The 22,591-nt window shown below is 43.7% G+C and overlaps 10 protein-coding genes across 10 annotated transcripts; 4 read left to right on the forward strand and 6 right to left on the reverse strand.

The window, feature by feature from the left end:
* Nucleotides 1-546: 546 nt before the first annotated feature.
* O0I10_009610 (uncharacterized protein) lies at nucleotides 547-2,534 on the forward strand (the record flags this gene model as incomplete). Its single annotated transcript, XM_058489597.1, has 3 exons — nucleotides 547-1,244; nucleotides 1,315-2,466; nucleotides 2,519-2,534. The coding sequence occupies 3 exons, from the start codon at nucleotides 547-549 to the stop codon at nucleotides 2,532-2,534; spliced, it is 1,866 nt and encodes a 621-aa protein (XP_058339633.1).
* Nucleotides 2,535-2,940: 406 nt separating this feature from the next.
* On the forward strand, nucleotides 2,941-4,150 carry O0I10_009611 (uncharacterized protein; the record flags this gene model as incomplete). The annotated part of the gene is made up of 2 exons (XM_058489598.1): nucleotides 2,941-3,641; nucleotides 3,700-4,150. The coding sequence occupies 2 exons, from the start codon at nucleotides 2,941-2,943 to the stop codon at nucleotides 4,148-4,150; spliced, it is 1,152 nt and encodes a 383-aa protein (XP_058339634.1).
* A 348-nt stretch (nucleotides 4,151-4,498) lies between these two features.
* O0I10_009612 (uncharacterized protein) lies at nucleotides 4,499-4,705 on the reverse strand (the record flags this gene model as incomplete). Its single annotated transcript, XM_058489599.1, has 1 exon — nucleotides 4,499-4,705. One exon carries the CDS (start codon nucleotides 4,703-4,705, stop codon nucleotides 4,499-4,501), a length of 207 nt encoding a protein of 68 aa, XP_058339635.1.
* A 1,530-nt stretch (nucleotides 4,706-6,235) lies between these two features.
* Nucleotides 6,236-6,442, reverse strand: O0I10_009613 (uncharacterized protein; the record flags this gene model as incomplete). Its single annotated transcript, XM_058489600.1, has 1 exon — nucleotides 6,236-6,442. The coding sequence occupies one exon, from the start codon at nucleotides 6,440-6,442 to the stop codon at nucleotides 6,236-6,238; it is 207 nt and encodes a 68-aa protein (XP_058339636.1).
* A 3,970-nt stretch (nucleotides 6,443-10,412) lies between these two features.
* Nucleotides 10,413-11,855, reverse strand: O0I10_009614 (uncharacterized protein; the record flags this gene model as incomplete). The annotated part of the gene is made up of 4 exons (XM_058489601.1): nucleotides 10,413-11,081; nucleotides 11,142-11,372; nucleotides 11,437-11,520; nucleotides 11,577-11,855. 4 exons carry the CDS (start codon nucleotides 11,853-11,855, stop codon nucleotides 10,413-10,415), a joined length of 1,263 nt encoding a protein of 420 aa, XP_058339637.1.
* A 2,046-nt stretch (nucleotides 11,856-13,901) lies between these two features.
* On the forward strand, nucleotides 13,902-14,261 carry O0I10_009615 (uncharacterized protein; the record flags this gene model as incomplete). The annotated part of the gene is made up of 1 exon (XM_058489602.1): nucleotides 13,902-14,261. One exon carries the CDS (start codon nucleotides 13,902-13,904, stop codon nucleotides 14,259-14,261), a length of 360 nt encoding a protein of 119 aa, XP_058339638.1.
* Nucleotides 14,262-14,490: 229 nt separating this feature from the next.
* Nucleotides 14,491-16,541, forward strand: O0I10_009616 (phosphoenolpyruvate carboxykinase (ATP); the record flags this gene model as incomplete). Its single annotated transcript, XM_058489603.1, has 7 exons — nucleotides 14,491-14,622; nucleotides 14,679-14,855; nucleotides 14,916-15,183; nucleotides 15,245-15,354; nucleotides 15,425-15,533; nucleotides 15,596-15,862; nucleotides 15,925-16,541. 7 exons carry the CDS (start codon nucleotides 14,491-14,493, stop codon nucleotides 16,539-16,541), a joined length of 1,680 nt encoding a protein of 559 aa, XP_058339639.1.
* Nucleotides 16,542-16,707: 166 nt separating this feature from the next.
* On the reverse strand, nucleotides 16,708-18,534 carry O0I10_009617 (uncharacterized protein; the record flags this gene model as incomplete). Its single annotated transcript, XM_058489604.1, has 5 exons — nucleotides 16,708-16,958; nucleotides 17,019-17,598; nucleotides 17,657-18,199; nucleotides 18,268-18,399; nucleotides 18,454-18,534. 5 exons carry the CDS (start codon nucleotides 18,532-18,534, stop codon nucleotides 16,708-16,710), a joined length of 1,587 nt encoding a protein of 528 aa, XP_058339640.1.
* Nucleotides 18,535-18,709: 175 nt separating this feature from the next.
* O0I10_009618 (phosphoglycerate kinase 2) lies at nucleotides 18,710-20,093 on the reverse strand (the record flags this gene model as incomplete). Its single annotated transcript, XM_058489605.1, has 3 exons — nucleotides 18,710-19,325; nucleotides 19,392-19,964; nucleotides 20,029-20,093. 3 exons carry the CDS (start codon nucleotides 20,091-20,093, stop codon nucleotides 18,710-18,712), a joined length of 1,254 nt encoding a protein of 417 aa, XP_058339641.1.
* An 843-nt stretch (nucleotides 20,094-20,936) lies between these two features.
* Nucleotides 20,937-22,494, reverse strand: O0I10_009619 (uncharacterized protein; the record flags this gene model as incomplete). Its single annotated transcript, XM_058489606.1, has 5 exons — nucleotides 20,937-21,259; nucleotides 21,322-21,465; nucleotides 21,522-22,266; nucleotides 22,336-22,382; nucleotides 22,440-22,494. 5 exons carry the CDS (start codon nucleotides 22,492-22,494, stop codon nucleotides 20,937-20,939), a joined length of 1,314 nt encoding a protein of 437 aa, XP_058339642.1.
* Between the last annotated feature and the right edge of the window lie 97 nt (nucleotides 22,495-22,591).

The raw sequence follows: 22,591 nt of genomic DNA on the forward strand, positions 1-22,591 counted from the left end.
ATATCACGCAGCATAATGAATAGCTACATCGTGAATAAACTACGTGGATGTATACCATGCAACAAAACAAGATGGGAATGGAAGAGGATGACGTGATGAAGCGATTGTGAATATGGAAAATGTCAAGCTGGTAATGGTTGGAGATGGCTCACCAAACGTGTAGCGCGAGATGCAGCATGGTTGATGGATCAACTCTATATCAGTAGCGGAGGAATCCACATCCGCATCATTGGCCCCAAGATGCGTCGGCTTAGCATATTAGGTTTGTGCTGCGCTACACATACGGCAATCCTGCTTCAGCTTCTCTTTAGATGACCCATAGTGACATGGATGTAATAGAAGATATGCTTTATTACTATAGCAGTCAACAGCATAATAAACCGATCCTAATTTGGGACATTTATTATCTACCCTGAAAATGGTGACCGTGTGGTGGTGGTGGTAGTTGCACAAGCCGTTGTCATGTGAGGCTGATGGTAGTCATGCATGTATAGCAACGCTTATGGGCTTGTTGGTTCAACTTGGCGTTATTCCCTTTTACCAACCATGACCAATGTGTGGAGCGATGTCACCGAGCAGCCAATCCCTGTCATCAAGTCAGGCACATGGGCCAATGTTATTGCCGATTCGTCACGCCGTCTCCAACAATGTGTACAAGAGCAACTCACTCACATTGACAACCGTGCAAGAGCCTTGGCAACCAGCGGTAACTTTGAAGCGGCCTTAAACGATGTTGCTATGATACGACAACTGGCTCCTTCTTCGTCAGTGGGCTATTTGTGTGCTGGTCACGTGTATTCACTGCAAGGACGACAAAAGGCAGCGATTGATATTTATGATCAAGGACTGGCTGCTGTTCCATTATCGGATCCCTCTCATCAACGACTTGTCGAAGCACGATCGATGGCTCAGGAACGAGATAGCACAAGGATCGATTTCATCAAGGAGTTCCCTATCGACATCATTGAGAACATTGCACCAAGGATATTGGCTGAAGAGATAGCACCCAGTGAAATACGACGATATCTTGGCGTGTCACGTATATGGCGAGAAAGATTATTGATGTGCATACGAGAACTGCACATCGAAAGCACGCACAAGGATGAACTTGCCCATGACGATGATTTACTTGAACAGGTTGCACACCATTGTACAACCCTTACTCTTCACAGCAATACTACGGGCTTCCCTCGACTCATGTCAAAAACACAGCTTCCTTCATTACAGACTTTAATCGCATATGAGTAAGTACATATTCTCTATTCATCATCCTATCCAGTAGCATCCATTCATTGATGGTGTTTATGTGCATAGTCCACGTGGTGCTGATGACGATGACGACGATGACTTTAATCCTGGTATCGCTGCACTTGTATCGGTGGGATCAACCTTGACACACTTGGAAATCAAGACATCCGCATACGGTGTTCGGCTTGGTGAAATTCTCCGCAGCTGCCCGAACCTAGTGCATTTGGAGGCGTGGAATGTGGATACTGATATGGTTAACGGACCTGAATGCCATCCCACTCTCAAGAGACTGCTATTTTGGGTGGATCACGACGAATCGGATATCCATGACATTGCCAAGCGATTACCTGGATTGGAACTATTTGCGACGAGTCGTTTTCATGACACCAAAGACCTTAAAATTCTCCACGACAATTGTCCAAGTCTCAAAGTCGTTGGATGCAATGATGATGGTCTCTCCTTTGGATATGCACCCAAGACCACCACAACCACAACCACGGCCCAAAGCCATGATGATCAGCAGGATTGTTTTGGTGTGCGTATATTTTTCATTGAATGTAATTACAGGGGTATTTACTCTATGGACCTCAAGGACATCATGGATTTTATGAGACGCAACAGCCACACTTTGCAACAGGTGTGGTTTCACGACATTGATTTGGTTGGGGGCGATACACCCATCCTTAACCGTGCAATTCAGGTTGCTGATGATGTCTTCAAGTCACTGACAACTTTCACCTGTCGTATATACGGCCAAGTTGATATTCTTTTCACAAGATGGATCGCACGAGAATCTCCCCATTTAAAGGAACTCAAATTAATGAGGGATTGCGATCGCTCTCAGGATCCAACTGACTCGAGTGCATTATTCGATGATCTGATTGGCCGTTGCGAACTTGAATCTGTCATTTTTGAATTGTATGGAGATCCTACCACGGATATGGGAAGCGTTGAACGATTTATTCAATACCATAGCACCTTTGATTCCCAATTGCATACATTAACCCTTCCCAAGCACACACGACTTTCCAAGGATGCATTGCATGCACTGTCAAAGTTGCCACAACTTGAGAAATTGAGCATCAGCTGGCCTTTTTTGATGAAGGAGGAAGAGGATCAAGGGGATGAAAAGTGTTCTCATTTTGTTGATAAGTTGAATCGATTGAAGCATTTGGGAATATGGAGCGATGAGGTTGTCCCTGACGACGTCTTTGTACAGTTAGCTAAGCTCAACATCACTTCACTCAAGTTAAACTTTTTGTCCTTCAAGCCAATCGTTTTATTAAGCCTGCTGCAATGCCCAAATTTACAAGAGCTATTTGTTTGGCATTCCCTTTTTGAAGATAGACCACTCATTGACGAGATTAAAAACATGTTAAAAAACAAAATAGAGAAAGTAGACATTAATAAACGTTACGGCGGGTATACGTGGTACTACTGGTACTTTTTGATATGGATGATGATGATGGGGGTGGGTGGAAAAACTATTGTACCTAATGCATTGGAGATGTTGGGTATGGCTATCTTCGTTTGTTTTGTTTTTCTATCTTGCATATGTTTCAAAGTCAAAATGCATTGGGCCATTGCAAAGTGGCGGTTGACAACTGTCATCAATGCTTCGATTATAGCATCCTTCAAGTCCGCTCGGTCGTTCCGTGATGATCCCCGTGTCCTTTGTCTTTTACCAATACCATGGCCAACGTGTGGAGCGATGTCACCGAGCAACCGATCCCCGTCATCAAGTCAGGCACTTGCGCCAATGTCATTGCCGATTCGACACGTCGTCTTCAGCAATGCGTACAAGACCAACTCACACACCTTGACAACCGTGCAAGAGCCTTGGCAACCAGCGGCAACTTTGAAGCAGCATTGAAAGATGTTGCTAGGATACGACAACTGGTTCCTTCTTCAGTAATGGGATACTTGTGTGGTGGTCACGTGTATTCACTTCAAGGACGACAAAAGGCAGCGATTGATATCTATGATCAAGGGCTGGTTGCTGTTTCATCATCGGATCCATCTCATCAACAACTTGTGGAAGCACGATCGATGGCTCATCAACGTGATAGCACAAGAATCGATTTTATTAAGGAGCTCCCTTTGGATATCATTATGAATATTGCACCAAGGATCTTGTCCGAGGAGAAGGTGGCACCAAGTGAAATCCGAGCATACCTTGACGTGTCACGTGTATGGCGAGAAAAGCTCTTGATGTGCATACGAGAATTGCATGTATTAAGCACAATCAACGACAGCCATCTGGATGCTGATGGTCTTCCGGGTCTAATTGCCACTTATTGTACAACCCTTACGCTTGAAAGTCGAGTTACTTGCTTACGCGATTTCATATCGGATGCACGGTTCCCTTTATTAAAGGCTTTGACCATTAATCAGTAAGTGTGGTATGATACGTAGTATACCTCTCTATCCTAATGCTGACTTATTTCTTAGGGTACGGGACTCTGCTGGTGACGACTATGATGATTACGATGAAGATGATGAATATGGCAGTGGCTATCTCCGGGACATCATTGCGTCTTTTCGATCTACAGCAACACTGACCCAATTGAAGATCTTTGCGTATGAGTCTTGCTACATCCCCTTTGCCGATATTCTCAGCAACTGCCCAAGCCTTGTTGATTTGGAAGCTACCTGTATCGATTCGGACATGTCTACTGCACCCGCAAGCTGCCCCAATTTGAAATCATTGTCGTTTATGCTGAATGAGGATCAACACTTTGATATGAATGATATCACCAAACGACTCCCTGGATTGGAAAGACTTGTAGCATCGCCTTTTCAGTATGCGAAAGATTTTGGGATCATTAAAATGCTAAGCTGTTATTGCCTATCGACATCCCACGTCGTGTTATTGAATCATTTATGGTCATCTACTCATTAGCAGGATGATGTAATTACCATTCGTTCTATTTTCGCTCATTGGATGTAGTGTTTGTTGAATGATGGGGGAATGTGTGAAGATGGCGTAAAAGATAGTAGATGCCATCCACGATGACTAAAATGACATTTCCTTCTTCCCAAAGAAAGGCACCTTCCGTGGTAGGTCGTCAAAGCAAAGGTTCAAGCGGGTCATGCATCATCCAATACTCATCACAGATGCCCGCTCATCTAATAGTCAATAGGAGTACAAGCATATCAAACGTGACAAAGTTTATTGACAAATGAGTATATAAAAACCCAAAGGGACATCTTGCGTGTATACATAATCTTTTTACATCAAGTGTTAGGCTTAGTTGCTGATGCAGTACCAACGATGGCCAGAGTCACAACCACCGACAGGGTTCTTGGGAGGGCAGTATTGGTCGCTTTGGACACAGTGGGAACCAGCAGGGCAAGAGGCCTCACAGCCTGCCTTTGGGAGACAGGGGCAAACAGAAGCTTGAGCGGCTTGAGCAAAGAAGAGAGCGGCAACGAAAGCAACAATGGAGACCTTCATGATTCTTGTGTGTTGTTGCAAATAATCCATCCCACAATGCCTGGTATTTATATTTTATGAATGAATGCTGCTATAGACGCCGAGGGTGATACTAACAAGAGTTATCATCATCTTGCCATTCTCCCCCCAACTTGCTGGAATTTCGGAAGGATCCTTGGTGCACCTACATGAACGGGAGGGATTTTCATGCAAACTACTACAGCTAGAAAAATCATATGAGGGAGTTCTGCTAAAGCACTGTGATTACGGTTTGCAAAGCCCCTTTGTGTAAGGATGCGTCAAAAGTCAGCGGGATAGTGGTGGTAATGGTATTGGTGTTGTCCGCCCCAGCCATGTCATTGTCATGCATGTCAACTCACCTTGGCTTGATAATAAAACTATCTTACTTTGTTCAATGACCGAGAAACCATAGTAAGACATGCAAATAGGGGATCAAGCAAAACATCAAGAAGCTATGAGCTTTATAATTCGGCGATCACCAGCCCAATCAATACAAGAGATATGTCATTACGAACCCTGACATGTTGATGCATCCAGCAACAATGGTGTCACAATACAACTTGCATTGTTCAACAACCAAGCCCTTCTATATAAACTAATACTATCAAGGAAGGTGCTTGCTTTGTGGTGCACTGCATCATAATCGCTCTTGATATCATTTACATATGCAATGTGTCGTGGTATGCGATATGTCATACATAAAAGCCTTCCCTCAGAGGCAAAGGAGAAGGGAAGTATACACAAGGGTGACCATGCTTCAACAGCTATAGCATCTGGTTCATTATCGTAAAAGCCATGGAAGGAATGGGCGGCTCTTTTGTCGCCCCGATAAAAGGTGATCGAGCGTCGTACAGAATAAACCCTGTCAATTTAAAGACAGCGTTATGCAGCATTTTTCATCGACGTTTCCTTGCGCAACCTGACGCGATTATACTCAGATAACATTTCGGACATGCAAAATACCCAAGCTCTATTCGCTTTATGGAAAAGTCTCCTTTGGTGTACTGGTTACAGTGATCACGATTCCCAGTCTAAACTTTGATAATGCGCATTATGATTTTACAGTACGCGCGGCTAAGCCGATAAAGACACAAGCCCTTTACTAGCCGTTATTGGCACACTAACTTGGATACATAATCTTCGGATGGAGACCGCGTATGGAAGTAGCGGCGCCCTCTAATGGGAGAAGCCAAGCCATACAATAGCAGCAGCAGCCATAATGCCTTTTACAGGAAGGTGTTGAAAACAAAGCGGCATCATCAAAGCGAGCAAATCACTTTTTGGGCAATGCTTCCCAGGTTTCTTATTGTTTGCATGTGTCACTCGCGCAAATCAATGAAGCAATCCTATATTGACGCACGAAAAATAGGACCCTCTACGTAGTGTACTACTACATGTACTCATGCAAGGTAGTGTTTTCAAACTTGAAAATTGAGATAGCTTTATTATCGTGATGACGACACAAGGGGCTTCAAGAGGAATAGCATAATGACAATATCAATCGGAAAGACGTCCATATGCTTTGAATTTCTAGTTACTGATGCAGTACCAACGATGGTCAGCATCACAACCACCAGCGGGGTTTTGAGGAGGGCAGTAGCTATCACTCTGAACACAATGGGATCCAGCAGGACAAGCAGCTTCACAGCCAGCCTTGGGAAGACAAGAGCAAATGGATGCTTGGGTAGCTTGAGCAAAGAAAAGAGCAGCGGCGAATGCGACAATGGAGACCTTCATGATTCTTGTGTTGATGTAGATACTTGGCTGCACACATAATAATACCTCGTCGTATTTATACTTTTGATGTCGGTATCAATATCGCATCGGTTAATGGGTGGATGTAAACCAAAAGCCGGAAGGATTTGCTGCATGACATTTGGGTTGGTGGAAAATTTGCCGTTTAAGGGCAATTGACCCACCATTAGTAGTGCAAGATAGAGGATAGCAAGCACAATGATAATGTCATGATCCACGATCATCATGTGAGAGGCTTTTTAGAAGTAGGATCTCAGGGACATGTAACTACACTTTACACAGCCACGCTGTGTAATTAAACGCCAAACCAATATTGAATGCATGACACCTTTTAACATGTTGATAGATGATCCTGCTCCCAAGTCGTCATACTGGAAAAGATTATTGATGGTTTGCTATCATGTATCAGTACAATGATCATGCGCTCATTGTTCACAGGTATTGACTGCTAAAAGGATACCAATTACAAGCTAATCAATCCGACGACGTATCGACACATTGTGTAGTGCCAAGAAAAATGACAATTAGCATTGTTAGACAGCTAAGCCTTGTAATCAAAGCTAGGGCTCCAAGGATAGGTTATAAGACCCGCACACAAGGCAATGTCATTTATCCGTAAAATAGCATGTCACAAAGTAAAATTAGCATCTCATATGTGAAAAGGCCTGTGCGCTTGATGTAGCAGCAAGATAGGGCTTAACGCAAGCCTATTTGGAAGAGAGCTGTGTCCGTGAATGCAGCTATCTCCCTGAAAATGAGTGTCGGAGAAAGGAAAAGAAGTGGCCAAAGTATCATTTAAACAATACCACCATTCCTTTGTCCAAGTATTCAATGATGTAGCAAGGTTTTCGACATATACGGGATGCTCACCGCATTACATGACTGCCATTTTTCAGTCGAATACTGCTAGCAGTATGTCAAAGTCAATCGAAAATCAATACATCTAGCTCACGACCCTTCTTCCCATCAAGCAACTCTCATAGATACAAAACGCAATCAAGTTTATTTGACATTTGGAACATGTAAATCCGTTTTCAGTGAAGCTGGTTGGTTGAGTGATGTTTACTGCTTGGTGCATCGATAGGCTTGACCATCATTGCAGCCAATGCTTGCGTTACAGCCGGGTTGTTCAACACACTTCCATCCAGGAGTGCTACATTCCTTGTCGCAGGTATCCTTCGGTAGACATGTGCAGCCGCTGGCTTGGGCAACTTGGGAGAAAACGAGACCAGCGACGACAGCGAGAATAAGAGTAGGTTTCATAATGATAATGGTGATATTGTTCGATGCATCTCGTTTGGCAGTTGCTTATATAGCTTTTTTCGCAGTGTACCGCGTGTATGTTTATGGATGAAAACATCATTTACACCTTATCATGATAGCATCCCAATGTCTTAAACATGCGTATTTGGTAAAAAGCTGCATGTATAGTAGTGTGCAGCGTATCTCGTGACGATGGAGTGTGGTACATGGCTCGGCACACACAATGGGAGATACAGACATTTACGTGGACATACATGTGGTAATTTAGTACACAAGATCCAGTATTACAGTGTATGTCGTGTGCTTGCGTACTTTGTGCTTGTCATTCTCCCCCTATTTTGTGTCTGGCAGCTGTCGTAGTAGCTCCCAAATACATGGCAGAGAGATAACATTCAAGGTAGGGGTCATTGTTTTCCATCATAGAGTTTACATCGATGTAAATAAGGAATGCAAGGTACTAACATGTACCATACATCCTTTTGTAATGAATATGGGTTAACTCAAAAATAGCCAACACTTTCACACACTGCGTCTCTCGGTAGACATGTCAAAATGGTGCAACCTGATAACGTAGTGGATTATAATAATGACAAGCCCCTTTGTGTAAAATGGTGCTGTGAGAAATACGATCACTTGTGTAGCAGAGATTCCTACGTCGAATTGAGATAAATAGATAAACAGGGAAATTCTATGCCCAAAAAGAAAAAACCATGATGGGTGTTTGGACTCCTCTATAACGCTGGGGTTAAATCGTAAAGAGAAGTGGTTGCAACAAGGCAAAGCCTCGCCATTGTACAACATCCAATGCTTTCATGTACGTCGTGCATGTATGTTGCTGGCTAGGATGGACCCAAATCATCGATTCGTATGGCGATATTGTCATCGTCTATGCGCTTTAAGACCAATTTCAGACTGATTTAGAAACAGCACGCTGATACCATTGACATCGCATATAGTGAAAGAGGCAATGGGAACATGATGCTATTGCTCTAAAACACTTCACATTTGCAGCTAACATGAAAGACCCATCCTTGATAGACTAGTTGCAAAATCAAAATGGTTGATGCAGGTATTAAGGTTGCGTATCTATACGTGCAACATGGTGCACACTGACAACATTTATCACTAGACATGGTCTACCGGCTGACTGGTGTGGTGGGTTGTGCTGGAATGAGCCTTTTCGACTTGCGAGCCCATTGGATGAACATGTATAATCGCTAAACTTGGTATGCAGTAACAGAATCACTTTGCCAGAAAACTTAAGGAAATCTCTTTTAAAGCAAACGATCCTTGACTAAAGCAAATAGTTATAGCTATCTGCCCGCTAATCATCCTTCATGTACGCATCAGGAGTATCATTTTAAAACTCATCCATAGTGAACGAGAATCGTTATGCCAAACTTTGATAATAGTTTTATTGCTACGACGTACTAAATGGCGTAGGGGAAATGAGCCACAGGAAAGGTTTAAACCTCAAAGTCTGGTCTAACACAGGTCCATCTATCTTGTTCATTAGGGACCTTGCTGGGTGGGCACCACTTGTTATTGATGATACACTTCCAATCCTCAGGGCAGACATCCTTGCATTTTTGTTGAGTTGAGCAGCCATTATCATTGCCTACCGCTTGGATTGTTTGGGCAAGTGCAAAAAGACCAATGGTAGATACGATGATAGAACCGGTCTTCATGATAATGAGGGCGAAAGGATGATGATGATAATGAGGGCAAGATGAGCGAAAAGACCCGACTTATTTATATTTAACACCCCCATCAACTTGGAGTGGATTGTGTAATCCGTACGTCTACTCGATAAGCTGGCTCGAATGTATCATCATGCCTAAAAGAAACTCGTTGGCAATCTTAAAAAGTCGATTGTTGACCAAAACATACATGGCTTAGAAGACACATACACACATCTCTGGTCTAATAGAATGGTTCTAGTGCCATGGGTATGGCAGCACAACATCCGTTGTACAGGAGTTGGGCTTCCAAAGTCTTACCAGAGGAGAGATTTCTGCCATAAACAAGTGTGAACAGGCGCCTAGAATCCCAAAGATTTGGCGTATAGCGATGTATTTGGGATTTTTATCCTTTCGTAAAACAGGTATTATGGATTGGTCAACGTGGGTTCAGGGATTCTATGATCGAATTCATGTTCAAGAAACATAATGTACGTCTCCCAACAAATAACTTGATTTGTAACAATGGTGAGATAATTCCATGCATCAAGGACTATGTAATATTCAGTCATCATACGCTGACAACAAAGCCATAACGGGAACACGTGCTGGTAGATGCCAAAGGCATGTTGTTGTAGTTATACGTCATGAGAATGTTAGCAAAGAAATTTTGAGATACAATGACAAGTAGATTATGTATACGTTGTAAGATGTCGCATGTTTATTGCAAACTATCTCGGGTATATGTGGTATGTTAGCTATTACAGAGCCCATCGGTCAAGGGATGAGAGCGCTGCCCAAAAAAAAAAGTCCCCCCCAAACAAGTAAGCTGCTTCATACTTTGGGACCACTGCGAGCCTTTGGAGTACGGTCTGTGCGTTATATCTGCATATCATGTCAATGGGTAGGTAGACCACGAACGAAATAGAAATAGCACCAAAGTAATCCCGCATTGCCTTGAGGAGAACAACTTGTAACCTTCTTCACTTTTGCTGACCGATTTGTGGTGTCTAGTAATTGGATAATGTTGAAGCACGTGATCGTGGACCACCCGTTATCGCTGCTGGAAAAGGTTGTGGATTGATATGATCGGTGCCGTAGCCAACGAGATCGTCTCCTAGACAACCCTTGTCGCGTTCAATACCAATGGTAGACCAATCGGAACCATAATGATGCCCTGGGTAAACCACCACTCGATCATCCAATTGCCCCAAAGTGTATCGTAATGTTTGCTCCATAGCACGACGATCACCACCTTCAAGATCGGTACGACCACAAAATCCACATAATAGAGTATCGCCTGCAATCAATCGACAATCATTGACAAGAAGAGCTTGTGATCCTGGCGTATGGCCTGGTGTTGGTATGAAGCGAATATGAGTTTTGCTGCCGATATCCAAGGTTTCTGTAGCTGCCGCCATAGTAGCCGCCAAACGATTTGCCGGGATAGTTGGGTTGGCTTGTCGAATGTAATGGATATCTTCTGGATGAACATAGGCCTTGATGTGAGGAAGTCGTTTGAGTAGTGTGGCGAGTCCATTGATTTTGATTGGTAAAGTGTCATAAGGCGGAGGCGGCGATCCACCCACGTGGTCAAAATGATAATGTGTCACGACAGATGCCACAATGTCATATCCATATTCTTCCACAATCCGGAAAATGCCATCAATATCCCAGCACTATAAAAAAGATTGTGAGTCTCCTTGAAGGTCTAGTTACCAATGGAAGATTATACTTACTGCATCCACTACCACGCATTGTTTGGTTGCTTTATCAGCCACGATGTAAATGATATTGCGCATCACCTCGGCAAACTCATAGATACGATTCTGGATAGGCTTATGGAAGCTGCGTTGCGTTGCAATGTCACGTCCTGGCATCACTTGGATGATATCGATTCCCATAGTATCATTATCCTTTTCTAGTAAAGCCCTTGCAATCCGTGCACTGATCTCGCCATTCTCAGGGTCCTAATCCATACAAGCTTTAGCGCTCATAATCTTCCACTTATTGTATCCCCTGATCCATACTCACCCTTTCCAACGCTTGTTTGTAATAGTAAATGGCATTATCAAATTGTCGTAACTTCATCAAAGCTTCAGCATGTCGATAATATCCCTAAGAGTGGTCATGAGTCAATCGTATTCAGTAGTGTACTTTACGCGTTTTACTACCTTTGCCCAAGACGACCGTAACTCTATTGCTCGCCCAGCATCATCCCTTGCCGCATGATATTGTCTCATATGTAGATAGCTTGCACTGCGATTACAATAGACAAGAGCGCCAAATGCTTGTTGGTTTGCATCCGTCAAGGCCAACTGCTGGATCACTTTGGTGTATTCGGTGATAGCTTCGTGGTACTGATGGCGCTCAAACCATTCGTTGGCACGACAAGTTAACTTGTAGCACTTGTCATTGGGTGCTGGAGGAGGGGAATCGAGTGGAATGTCCATGCAACACCAAAACGATCGGAAGACACAAGCAACAAATGCACACAGTAAAAAAGGAGCACTGATATATGCCTCAATCAGGAAATCCCCCATGCAGTCTTTTGTGTAACCCAAATTGCACGAGGAGCATCCCATTGCGTTCTATATCAGTTGGCGGCTGCTATGTATCAAACCCAATGGTTACATTTATTGACAACATTATACGCTCATGATGCCATGTCATCAATCGAGGACTACAGTGATTTTAGCGACCGGATCATCGATCTTATTTATGGATTAACACCAAGGCACAACATGTGTGATGATGTTGGTAGATGTACCTTGATGAGCAACACTGCACCACATGATCAGGCTATTGTCCTATGATGCTTCCATTACATACATAAGTCATCAGAGTCTTTCATTGCAATAAATGCTATTTTCTACATTGAAATCTCAAACTTGAAGGATGATAGACGGATCAAGATCCATCAAATCAACTTGGGAAGCGGGAATATGAGTCTTCGTTTTCCTAGTGGGCATCTCTGTGCACTCGATCTATCGATGACGTGAGGCTATGTAGAAGTTGTTATCCAAAGACTTATGTGGGGCATGGTTTAAGACTTATAGGCCGATGAAAACCAAAAATGCCCCTGACCACATGGCTATTGCTATCCAGATCTTTGGGAGAAGGTACCCAGTCTCGCATCACCGCGCCCGTAACAGAGTAGGGGTTTTGTTATATCTTTTGTTACCTGAATGCAATAGGGATGCCTTTTTCATTCACTTTTATACAATGAAAGACTGCTTTTGCCTTGTTCTAGTTATGGTAACTGCTACGTTATCCGCATCAGCAATCGAATATAAAGGACCACGACAGCAACAGCAATCGGCCGTATGCGAAGATCAAGTAATAGAGCAAGATTGCCAACAGTATGTTGACAGCTGTCGCTGGCACAAGGCTCCCGATACCAATGACTGTAAGTCGTCTTTGATCCAAGTGGTATTGAAAACGGGTTTTAATTGTACAAGTAGTTACATGCATATCATTGAGCAAGCTTTACAAAGGAGCGTAAGCATGTAGCCTTGGTATATATCCAACCGCCAGAGCAGGCTACTGTATTCTCAAACCACTGCAGTCAAACACCATGATGACTCGTTGATAGTATCCAAATGGAAGTAGCTGATCAATAAAACGACTCAAAGTTTCCTCCTTACGCCGTACGCCATGTGTAAGAGCTCACATAAATGCGCCCCCTACTTACAACGGATCACTGATTGGCAATAGTGATTATGTATAAATGTTCTTTCAGGACTACTATCTTGACTTGTGGATCATCATCATCCTTTTCAAAATGAATTACTTCTCTCACTTGTAACCCTTGGCTTGCTCGCCAGCGTCACTGTATCCCAACAAGGTGGAAAGGCGGCAGAGTCGGGAACCAATGTCCAATGCAAGAAAGAACCAAGCTGCGTATGGTTGGAAATTTATGGTAAGAAAGCATGTAAAAAAGCTCTTATTGATAAAGATAACATTGACCATACTCTTAGCATCCAAATACGAGTGTGTGGACATGGACGAAGCCGAGTTTTGGTTCATGGAGATGTTAGGTTAGACATCAAGATACAGGATGGTATCCAATAGCTACCAATAAAACCTTACACTAAGGTCCACAAATGATTGCTGGGGAAAGTGATTATGCAAGAAAGTTATCTTGGTCGAGTAGAGACACACATTTTACAGCGTAGCATAGCTCAATAATGAAAACTACTTTTCTTGAGGCACGTCTCTATATTTTATCATTCTAAAACGAAAAACATGCATAGCTGATCTCTAAGATTCCTCAAGCTGTCGCTCATATAGGGCCGACGATTGCGTCTTTATTATGATCTACTAGAGTAATGAAGGTGTCAATGGGAAACGTATGCTGCTAAGGAGCCGATGCCAGGCATGGACTTGCATGGGTCTTGAACTTGCATGGTTACACAACATCCCCGGCTGCGTACCCGACTTCCCTTTCTTTGAATGCAGACAAGTCCTCAGTATTCGACGCCCCAAAGCCCCCCACAATGGCGCATCCGCCACGTTCGTTGACGCAAGATTATGTTTTTCGAGTATACGAGTCGTCCTCATCACAAAAGCTGTACCCTATGGAAGCAGCAATGTGCCCAGTTGTCATGATGGTCAGCCATGAAGGGTTTCAATGGAATGACGAGCTATTTGTTAGTCCATACCGCCGTTGCCATGGTGTTGGCACCACGCGTACTTTAAAAAGCTCTGATCGTATCCAACGAGAAGATAAAGTAGCATCAACAACATCATGTATTCATCACCCTGCTCCTTCTTCACGACACAATCAACAACAGCAAAGCGACGACGATGTTATTGATATCCAATTGACAGAATCAGAATGTAATATTTGGCCATAATAAAAGCTGTTCTTGCTATATCAGAAGTGGGATGTCATGACGATGATGGCGTTTTTGGTACCAAAGAGATCATTGCATATTGGGCGTAATGCCTTTGCTCACAAAAAGGATGCATAAACGGGCTTGTTTCATGCTGCTATAAATGGCCTAACCTGGTTTTATACGAACATCAGCAGGTTTTTCACACACACGCACATAGTACACATCTTTTTCTCTTTTTCCATCAAAAATGAGTTATCGTCCTGGATCTCCTTCTTATCGCCCTGGCTCACCAGGAGGTCGTCGTCCCATGTCTTCGTCTTCGACACACACCAGAGTGGAGGAAGAGCTTCATGAAATGGCCGGCATTGATTATGACAAGGTATATAAGGAGCTTCACGTAATAAAACGCCTTCATTTTGCTTATACTTAACATAGGTCACCATCAAACATAATCCATCAGTGCCTGTGTTGTATGAAGAAGCTCTTACGCATGAAGTTGGTACTGTTATTTCCTCCGCGGGTGCCTTGTGTTCGTACTCTGGCAAAAAGACAGGCCGTAGCCCCAAGGACAAGCGTATCGTTGAAGAGGATGATTCTGGCAAAGACATTTGGGTAAGTGTATCCCACAGCTTTGTTTATATTTACCACGCATACTTATGTGTTAATTAATAGTGGGGTCCCGTGAACACCAAAATGAGTGAACGCGTGTTCTTGATTAATCGTGAGCGTGCCATTGATTACCTCAACACCCATCCTCGCCTATACGTGTTTGATGGTTTTGCTGGTTGGGATCCCAAGTACCGTAAAAAAGTGCGTGTGATTGCATCTCGCGCCTATCACATTTTGTTCATGCGTAACATGTTGATCCGACCTACCGATGAGGAACTTGAAAACTTTGGTACACCTGATTTTACGATTTTCAATGCTGGCGAGTTCCCAGGTAAGTAGATTGCATCATTGGTGAGTGTGTGAGTGTGTGGGATACTAATGTACTCTTTTAGCCAATCGCTATACCACCGGTATGACGTCGACTACATCTGTGTCGGTCAACTTTAAGCGTCATGAAATGGTCATTCTGGGCACTGAATATGCTGGCGAAATGAAAAAAGGGGCAAGTCTATGGGCCGTTATTGTACCACATAAACAACACTCGCTAATACACACACACACACACAAAATAGATCTTTACAGTGATGCATTACTTGATGCCTAAGGCAGGTGTCTTGTCATTGCACTCATCGGCTAACGAGGGTCCTGACGGCGATGTATCCTTGTTCTTTGGCTTGTCGGGTAAAAAAGAGTTACTACGGGCGCCTTTGTTTATAGTAGGTCACTAAACAATCATGCAAAAGGTACCGGCAAGACGACATTGAGTGCAGACCCCAAACGACGTCTTATTGGTGATGACGAACATTGCTGGAGTGACAATGGCATTTTCAATATTGAAGGTGGATGCTATGCAAAGTGCATTGACTTGTCAGCTGAAAAGGAGCCCGAAATCTACAACGCTATTCGCTTTGGTTCGGTGTTGGAGAACGTGGTACTCAATGAAGAATCCCGTGTCGTTGATTACTCTGATGACTTTTTGACTGAAAACACACGTTGTGCTTATCCCATTGGTATGTATTATCCATATGTTTTGCTATCATGGTTGTCTTTATTGACATTTTCACTACCACAGATTATATCCCCAATGCCAAGATTCCATGTATGGGTGGCCATCCTAAGAATATCATCTTGTTGACATGCGATGCATTTGGTGTGTTGCCTTTGGTGGCCAAACTTACCCCTGATCAAGTCATGTATCATTTTATCTCTGGCTACACGACCAAGGTGGCAGGAACCGAAGATGGTATCAGTGAACCCACACCCACTTTCTCAGCATGCTTTGGTGCTCCTTTCCTTGTACTTCATCCTCAAAAGTATGCCACCATGTTGGCCGACAAGATGCACAAGCATGAAGCAAATGCATGGCTCATCAATACTGGTTGGACTGGTGGTCGTGCTGGTGATGTTAAGAGATGCCCCCTCAAGTACACTCGTGCCATCTTGGATAGCATCCACAATGGTTCTTTGGCTGCTGGCGAGTTTGAAAACTATGAAGTATTTAACATTGCCATTCCCAAGCATGTCGAAGGTGTTCCTCCTGAAATGTTGCACCCACGCAAGTCTTGGAAGGGATCTGCGGATGAGTTTGACAAATCTTTGAAGAAGGTGGCTTCCATGTTCCAAGAAAACTTCCAAGAGTACAAGGCTGAAGCTACTGCTGAAACTTGCAATGCAGGCCCATCGGTGTAGTAAAAAGTTCAAAAGACAATTATGTTGAAAATTGTTAAGCGGTATCAATATACAATGTGTATGCGTGAGGAGTGAGTATGTGTATACATGCGATAATTATATGTGTTGAAGGAAGTGGAAATGGGGAATGTAGGGGAAGGAAAATGAGGGAAAGTGTAGGTCTATCCTATTGAGGAGGGATGCCAAGAGCCGTGAGGGTATTGCCCACCATGATAAGACTACCAGTAGTTAGTACTTGGACATGCTTGGATGGTTCCTTTTGCGAATAATCAACAATCCACTCCATGGCATCTTCAATCGAAGGGACCACGTGCACGCGTTCAGGCTCAAATGTGTCCATACGTTCCTTCCATGCTTCAGCGAGCGTCTTTTGCATTGCTACAGCATCTTCCTGTGAAACGGTCTTATTGTTGCTATCTGTAATTAAAAGTTAAACCTCTTGTCTTTATATCTGGATCCACATGTTTGATTTTTTACCTGCTGTATAGCCCTTACGGAAAGTCATGTTGGTAGTAAAGACCACGTGATCAAATTGGACATTGGGATGGACACGAATGATTTCATCCAAAAGGTGGGGGCCATCACGACCATTGGTGCAGTTGAATACGAGCACACGCGACATGTCTTTTTGGTTGTTTTCTTCCTGAACGACATCCTTGAACCAATCCGCACATACTCGTAGAGATTCGGCAGTGTGTGCTCCATCAAGGTACCACATGATGCGATTCGCCTTCTCCTTGTACTTTGTATCTTGACCTGCAAGACGTTGACCACGACCCGGCCATACCACCTTTTCAAGGCCTGCACGGAATTCTTTGGGTACTGGCTCAGACAATTCCACGTTGCGGCATTTTTTCAACCATGTACGGCATAATTCGATAGCTGTCAATGCATTGTACTGCTGATGTACACCAGCCAAGCCAACCTTGACATCCTTTAAGCGATCAATTTCATTCGCATGAAGGAATTGTAAGGGTGCATCCTTTTCTTTGGCGCGTTCTTCAATGACCTTCATGGCTTCAGGTGCTTGTTCAAATGCAACAGCAGGCACATGAGGCTAATCATACCATATTGAGTTAAATGTTCCATATATGTATATAATAAAATACGCTTACCTTGATGATACCAGCCTTATGCCATGCAATTTTGTCAATTGTATCTCCCAACACGCTGACATGATCCAATCCCAATGCTGTGATACCACATACGACAGGTTTTTCAATGACGTTGGTAGAGTCATATTCACCACCGACACCCACTTCCAGTACCACGACATCGACATTCTCTTGAAGGAAAGCGTGGAAAGCCAACAAAGTCAAAAAGCGAAAGTAGGTGGGCTTGTCGGGATGTTCACGTGTAGCTCGTAACAAATCGCGTGCATCTTCGGATTCATTCAACGCCAATGCCTCGGGTTTGGTGTTTTCAAGTCGTTCCCATACATCTTGAGCATACTTTGCAAACTTGTCCTCGCTCAATGGCTCGCCGTTGATACGAACACGTTCGCGCATAGCAACCAGGTGGGGCGAAGTGAATAAACCTGTTCTGATAGGTTGCGTGGTAGGAAAATGTCGCAGGATGGATTGAGTCAATGCCGAAGTAGAACCTTTGCCCTTGGTGCCCGTAACATGGATAATGTTAAGCTTATCAAAATCCTGCGGCTTTATATGGGATCATTACATGAGTCAAACATGCTCTTTTCGCGTCTCCTTTTCCTTCCTTCGTTTACCTCATAACCAATGCGTTTCAAGTAACCACGCATTTCGGGAAGGCTACGATCGTTCATACGTGGTCCAGCTTTCCGCAACATGTCAAGCACAGACGCATTGGTCTGAAGAGAAATGATCTTGTTGACAGCTTCCTACATTAAACAGTTAGAGTGCATTCCAATACAATAAAGAGACAGAGTATCTACCTTATAAGTGAAGGCCATGGAAGAACAAGTGCGGACGAGACGAATAGGAGAAGAAGAGGTTATGATAGAAGAGATAAGCATTGAATAAGTTGTAATAACCGCACGAGCGGGAGACAACTTTCAACCAATTCCATTTGAAAATCTCTTTTGTCGGTGATCTGTTCAAGCAAATGCAAGCATTTTATTGGTGGATGGCGTTTATACACAAAAAGAAAAAAGAGATTTTGTTACATGTACATTAGAGGTTATGAGATAGTCAAGCCTTGTTGGAAAGAGCAGTGATACCAGGCAATTCCTTGCCCTCCAACAATTCAAGGGAAGCACCACCACCAGTAGAGATGTGGCTAATCTTGCCTTCAGCACCCCACTTGAGAGCAGCAGTAGCAGTATCACCACCACCCACAATAGTAGTAGCACCCTTTTGAGTAGCTTCAATGACAGCATTCAAAGCAGACTTGGTACCATTGGCGAACTTTTCAATCTCAAAGACACCAGTAGGTCCGTTCCAGAGAATGGTCTTGGAAGCAAGGATTTCGTTACGGAAGATCTCGTTGGACTTCTCATCACAGTCAAGACCAAGCCAACCATCAGGGATACCACTCTCATCAGTAGCATGGCCAACTTCAGCATCCTCACCAAACTTGTTACCAGTAACATAGTCGACAGGGAACACAAGCTTGACATTCTTAGCCTTGGCAGCGTCAACGAGATCCTTGACAAGCTTGGAACCAGCCTCATCAAAGAGAGAGTTGCCAATCTTGACGTTCTCAAGGGTCTTCTTGAAAGTGAAGGCCATGGCACCAGTGATGATCAAAGCATTGACCTTATCAAGCATGTTTTCGATCAACTTGATCTTATCAGAGACCTTGGAACTAGTATACATATCGTATTTAGAATGTAATCCTCTCAACCCATCAACCTGTCATTGAAACACTTACCCGCCAAGGATAGCCAAAAATGGACGTTCGGGGTGTTCCAAAACCTTTGCAAAGTACTCGAGTTCCTTTTGCATAAGGAAACCAGCAGCGCGTTGAGGCAAGTCAACACCGACCATGGAGGAGTGAGCACGATGAGCAGTACCAAAAGCATCATTGACATAGACATCAGCAAGCTTGGTCAAGCTTTCACGGAACTTCTTGACTTGCTCAGGGTCAGCCTTGACCTTGTTACCGTTCTCGTCCTTGCGCGAACCCTCCTCTTCAATATGGAAACGCAAGTTTTCAAGCAAAATGACTTCACCATCCTTGGGGTTTTGGCAGTGCTTTTCAACTTCCTCACCAACACAATCGGAAAGGAAAGTGACAGGCTTGCCAAGGAGCTTCTCGACTTCCTTGGCGACAGGGGCAAGCGAAGACTTGGCTTGGACTTGGCCGTTAGGACGACCCAAGTGAGACATCAAGACAACAGACTTGGCACCTTGTTCAAGGGCATACTTGACAGTAGGAAGAGCTTGAACGATACGGTTGTTGTTAGTGATGGTGCCTTCCTTCAAAGGAACGTTAAAGTCGACACTATAAAAGACGCGTTTATGAGTATGAATACGCGTGTATATGTATTTTCGATTATATCATGTACCGAATGAGGACACGCTTGTCCTTGAGTTCAAGGTCACGGATGGAAAGCTTGCTGGATAACGACATGATGGGATGCGGGAAAGAACAGGAAAGAAAGGAATGACCGTGACAACGGTATTTTTTATATAGCGCATGCACCACATGATGATGTTGATTTCCCAAATATTTCCCCCGCCGTTTCTCCCCCCAAAATTCTTGTCCTCGGAACAGGTCATCCTTTCTTCCATGCACACATACACATACACACAACACTCATAATATCATGCCATCCATATTTACATGTATACACAAAAATCATTGAATGTTACTCTTCTCAATCATTGCACATTAACTCTCCATAATAGGACGCATATATACACCTATCGGATAACACGATAACGATGCTGATTCATGTTGAAATTTTCATATGCTTTCAAAGCTATCCCCGGAACCGCCGCCGACCATGCAATCCCGATCTTCTCCATACGTCTTTTTACATGCGGGGAAGAAGAAATAGAATCGTTGCAAGTGTTTCGAGGTTTGTTGTTGTTCTTCTTCCCAGTGTGTTTTGCCCCCCTCCCCCCAACAAAAAGAGGGACGCGGTAAGATCTCGATAGATAACAGCGGATAGCCAAAATTGGACAAGAGAGCGTTTGTTGTTCATGCTGATGATCTCTTTTGATCTTCATCTTTGAAAAGGTGCCTCACATGGGTTGAAGCACTGATGATGTTCCCGCCACCAGCCACCTGAAGCAGCAGTAGCACACCACACATACATGTCGTTTACGTAAAAGGAGGTGCTACCAAAAGCGTGAGGTTTATTTGTTTCAATCATCATTTTGATCGTCCCTTGCAAGGGCTTTATCTCGCCATTTAATCATCTTCATCTAGATACACGCTTGTGGACGTTCAATGGTTGACATGCATTTATTATGAGGCTTCACTGGTTTGCACTACCTTGGATAATAATCGATCTACGATGCTTTTGTCCAAATCACCCCACTCTACTTCCCATCGTTCACCATCCTCAAAATTCTCCAATTCGGCCCATCCATCAAATAAACGGCGTCGATTCAATGGCACCTTGCGTCCTGATGCAGTAGTAATCGATAGGATCTTTTTCGTCCGGAAAGTGGCAATCACATGAATCTTGTGGGCAAGACTAGCGCCTGTCTCATTGGGAGCAATGTCAATCCATACACGATGTTCCTCATTAATCGATTGCACCGTGATTTGGCGCTTCTCTTTGTTGGCTACATCATTGAATGAGTATTAGTAAAGAAGGAAAATCAAGGATGTATTGCTCCCTATTTACCAAAAAGACCGATATTTTTCTTTTGTTTGTTGGATGGTGGTGCTGGTTGTTGTTGTTGTTGTGGTTGTTGTTGCGTAGCAGCAGGCGGCGATGGTGCAGGTTTGGCAGCCGTTGTATTCATTTCAGTTATACTACCAACACGATCTATCAAAGCGTGAATAAATCGGAATAGGAAAAAACAAGCAAACAAATGCCCTTACTGGGTAACGTCTGTGCACCTGATGATGGTGTTTTTGTGACGGACGGAGGAGGCATGGATCGTCTATGAGAATAAGATGATAATGACGCTGATGATGATGATGGCGGTGGTGGTAATGATTCAACGAATGAAGATTGCCGTCTCTGGGGTAATGCTGGTGATGGTCTAGGAGGATGATGAGGATAATGATGTGGTTGCTGTGGGAGTTGTGATGGCGGCGGTTGCACATGCGGAGGATAACGAGGTTGTTGCACAATGGGTGGTGGGACTACAAATCCACCAACAAATGGCTGTTGTTGTTGTTGTTGATTGCTGTTATTACTACCTGGTGTTGGTATGGGTGAAGTCATCATACGATAATCCTGTGGAGAAGCCACCATTTGATGCTGTTGCTGTTGTTGTTGTGATGGGAAATAGCTGTTGTTGCCATGTTGATGATACGAAGATGATGATGGTTTTGGGGTATAAGCAGGTGTCATTGGTGGTTCAATGATGGATGCACAGGTGGATTGTCGATGTTCAATAATTGAATCTGAACAAGTCTTTTCCATTCTACTCGAGGGTCGTCCACTGCTCACTTTCCAATCACTGCTCGTGACAACTGATATTCGTCGTGATCGCTGAGAGTCATGAATGCTGCTGCTGCTGGAATAATGAGAAGATGATATCATCGATGCTCTGTTGCTGTTGTTGCTATGATAAACCTGGTTCATGTTAAGAGGAGGTGGACGCACACTATGTGCACTCTATGGTCGAGAGAGATGACTGACATTAGCCACCATAATAGTTTTGACTCTGCTGTGACATGTTTTTACCATTGACGGTGGATACTGTTCAGGGATCGGTGCGGCACCAATGAAGGCTATAGTCAATGTCAGCATGCAAGGGTGCCATTGGAGACCTATGACAAGTCACTTACAAGCATTGTTGGGTGGGTGAGAAGAGAGCGATTGCTGGAATGACGACGGGTGCATAAAGAGTGAGAGAAAACGAGAGAAGAACCCCCTCTTAAGAGTGACTCCAGTACACCTTAAAATTGGACTCAGTCAATTAGCAAGGTAGTAGTAAGAA

This window comes from Lichtheimia ornata (genome assembly GCF_029851405.1).
Source record: "Lichtheimia ornata isolate CBS 291.66 chromosome Unknown scaffold00057, whole genome shotgun sequence".
Lineage (NCBI taxonomy): Eukaryota > Fungi > Mucoromycota > Mucoromycetes > Mucorales > Lichtheimiaceae > Lichtheimia > Lichtheimia ornata.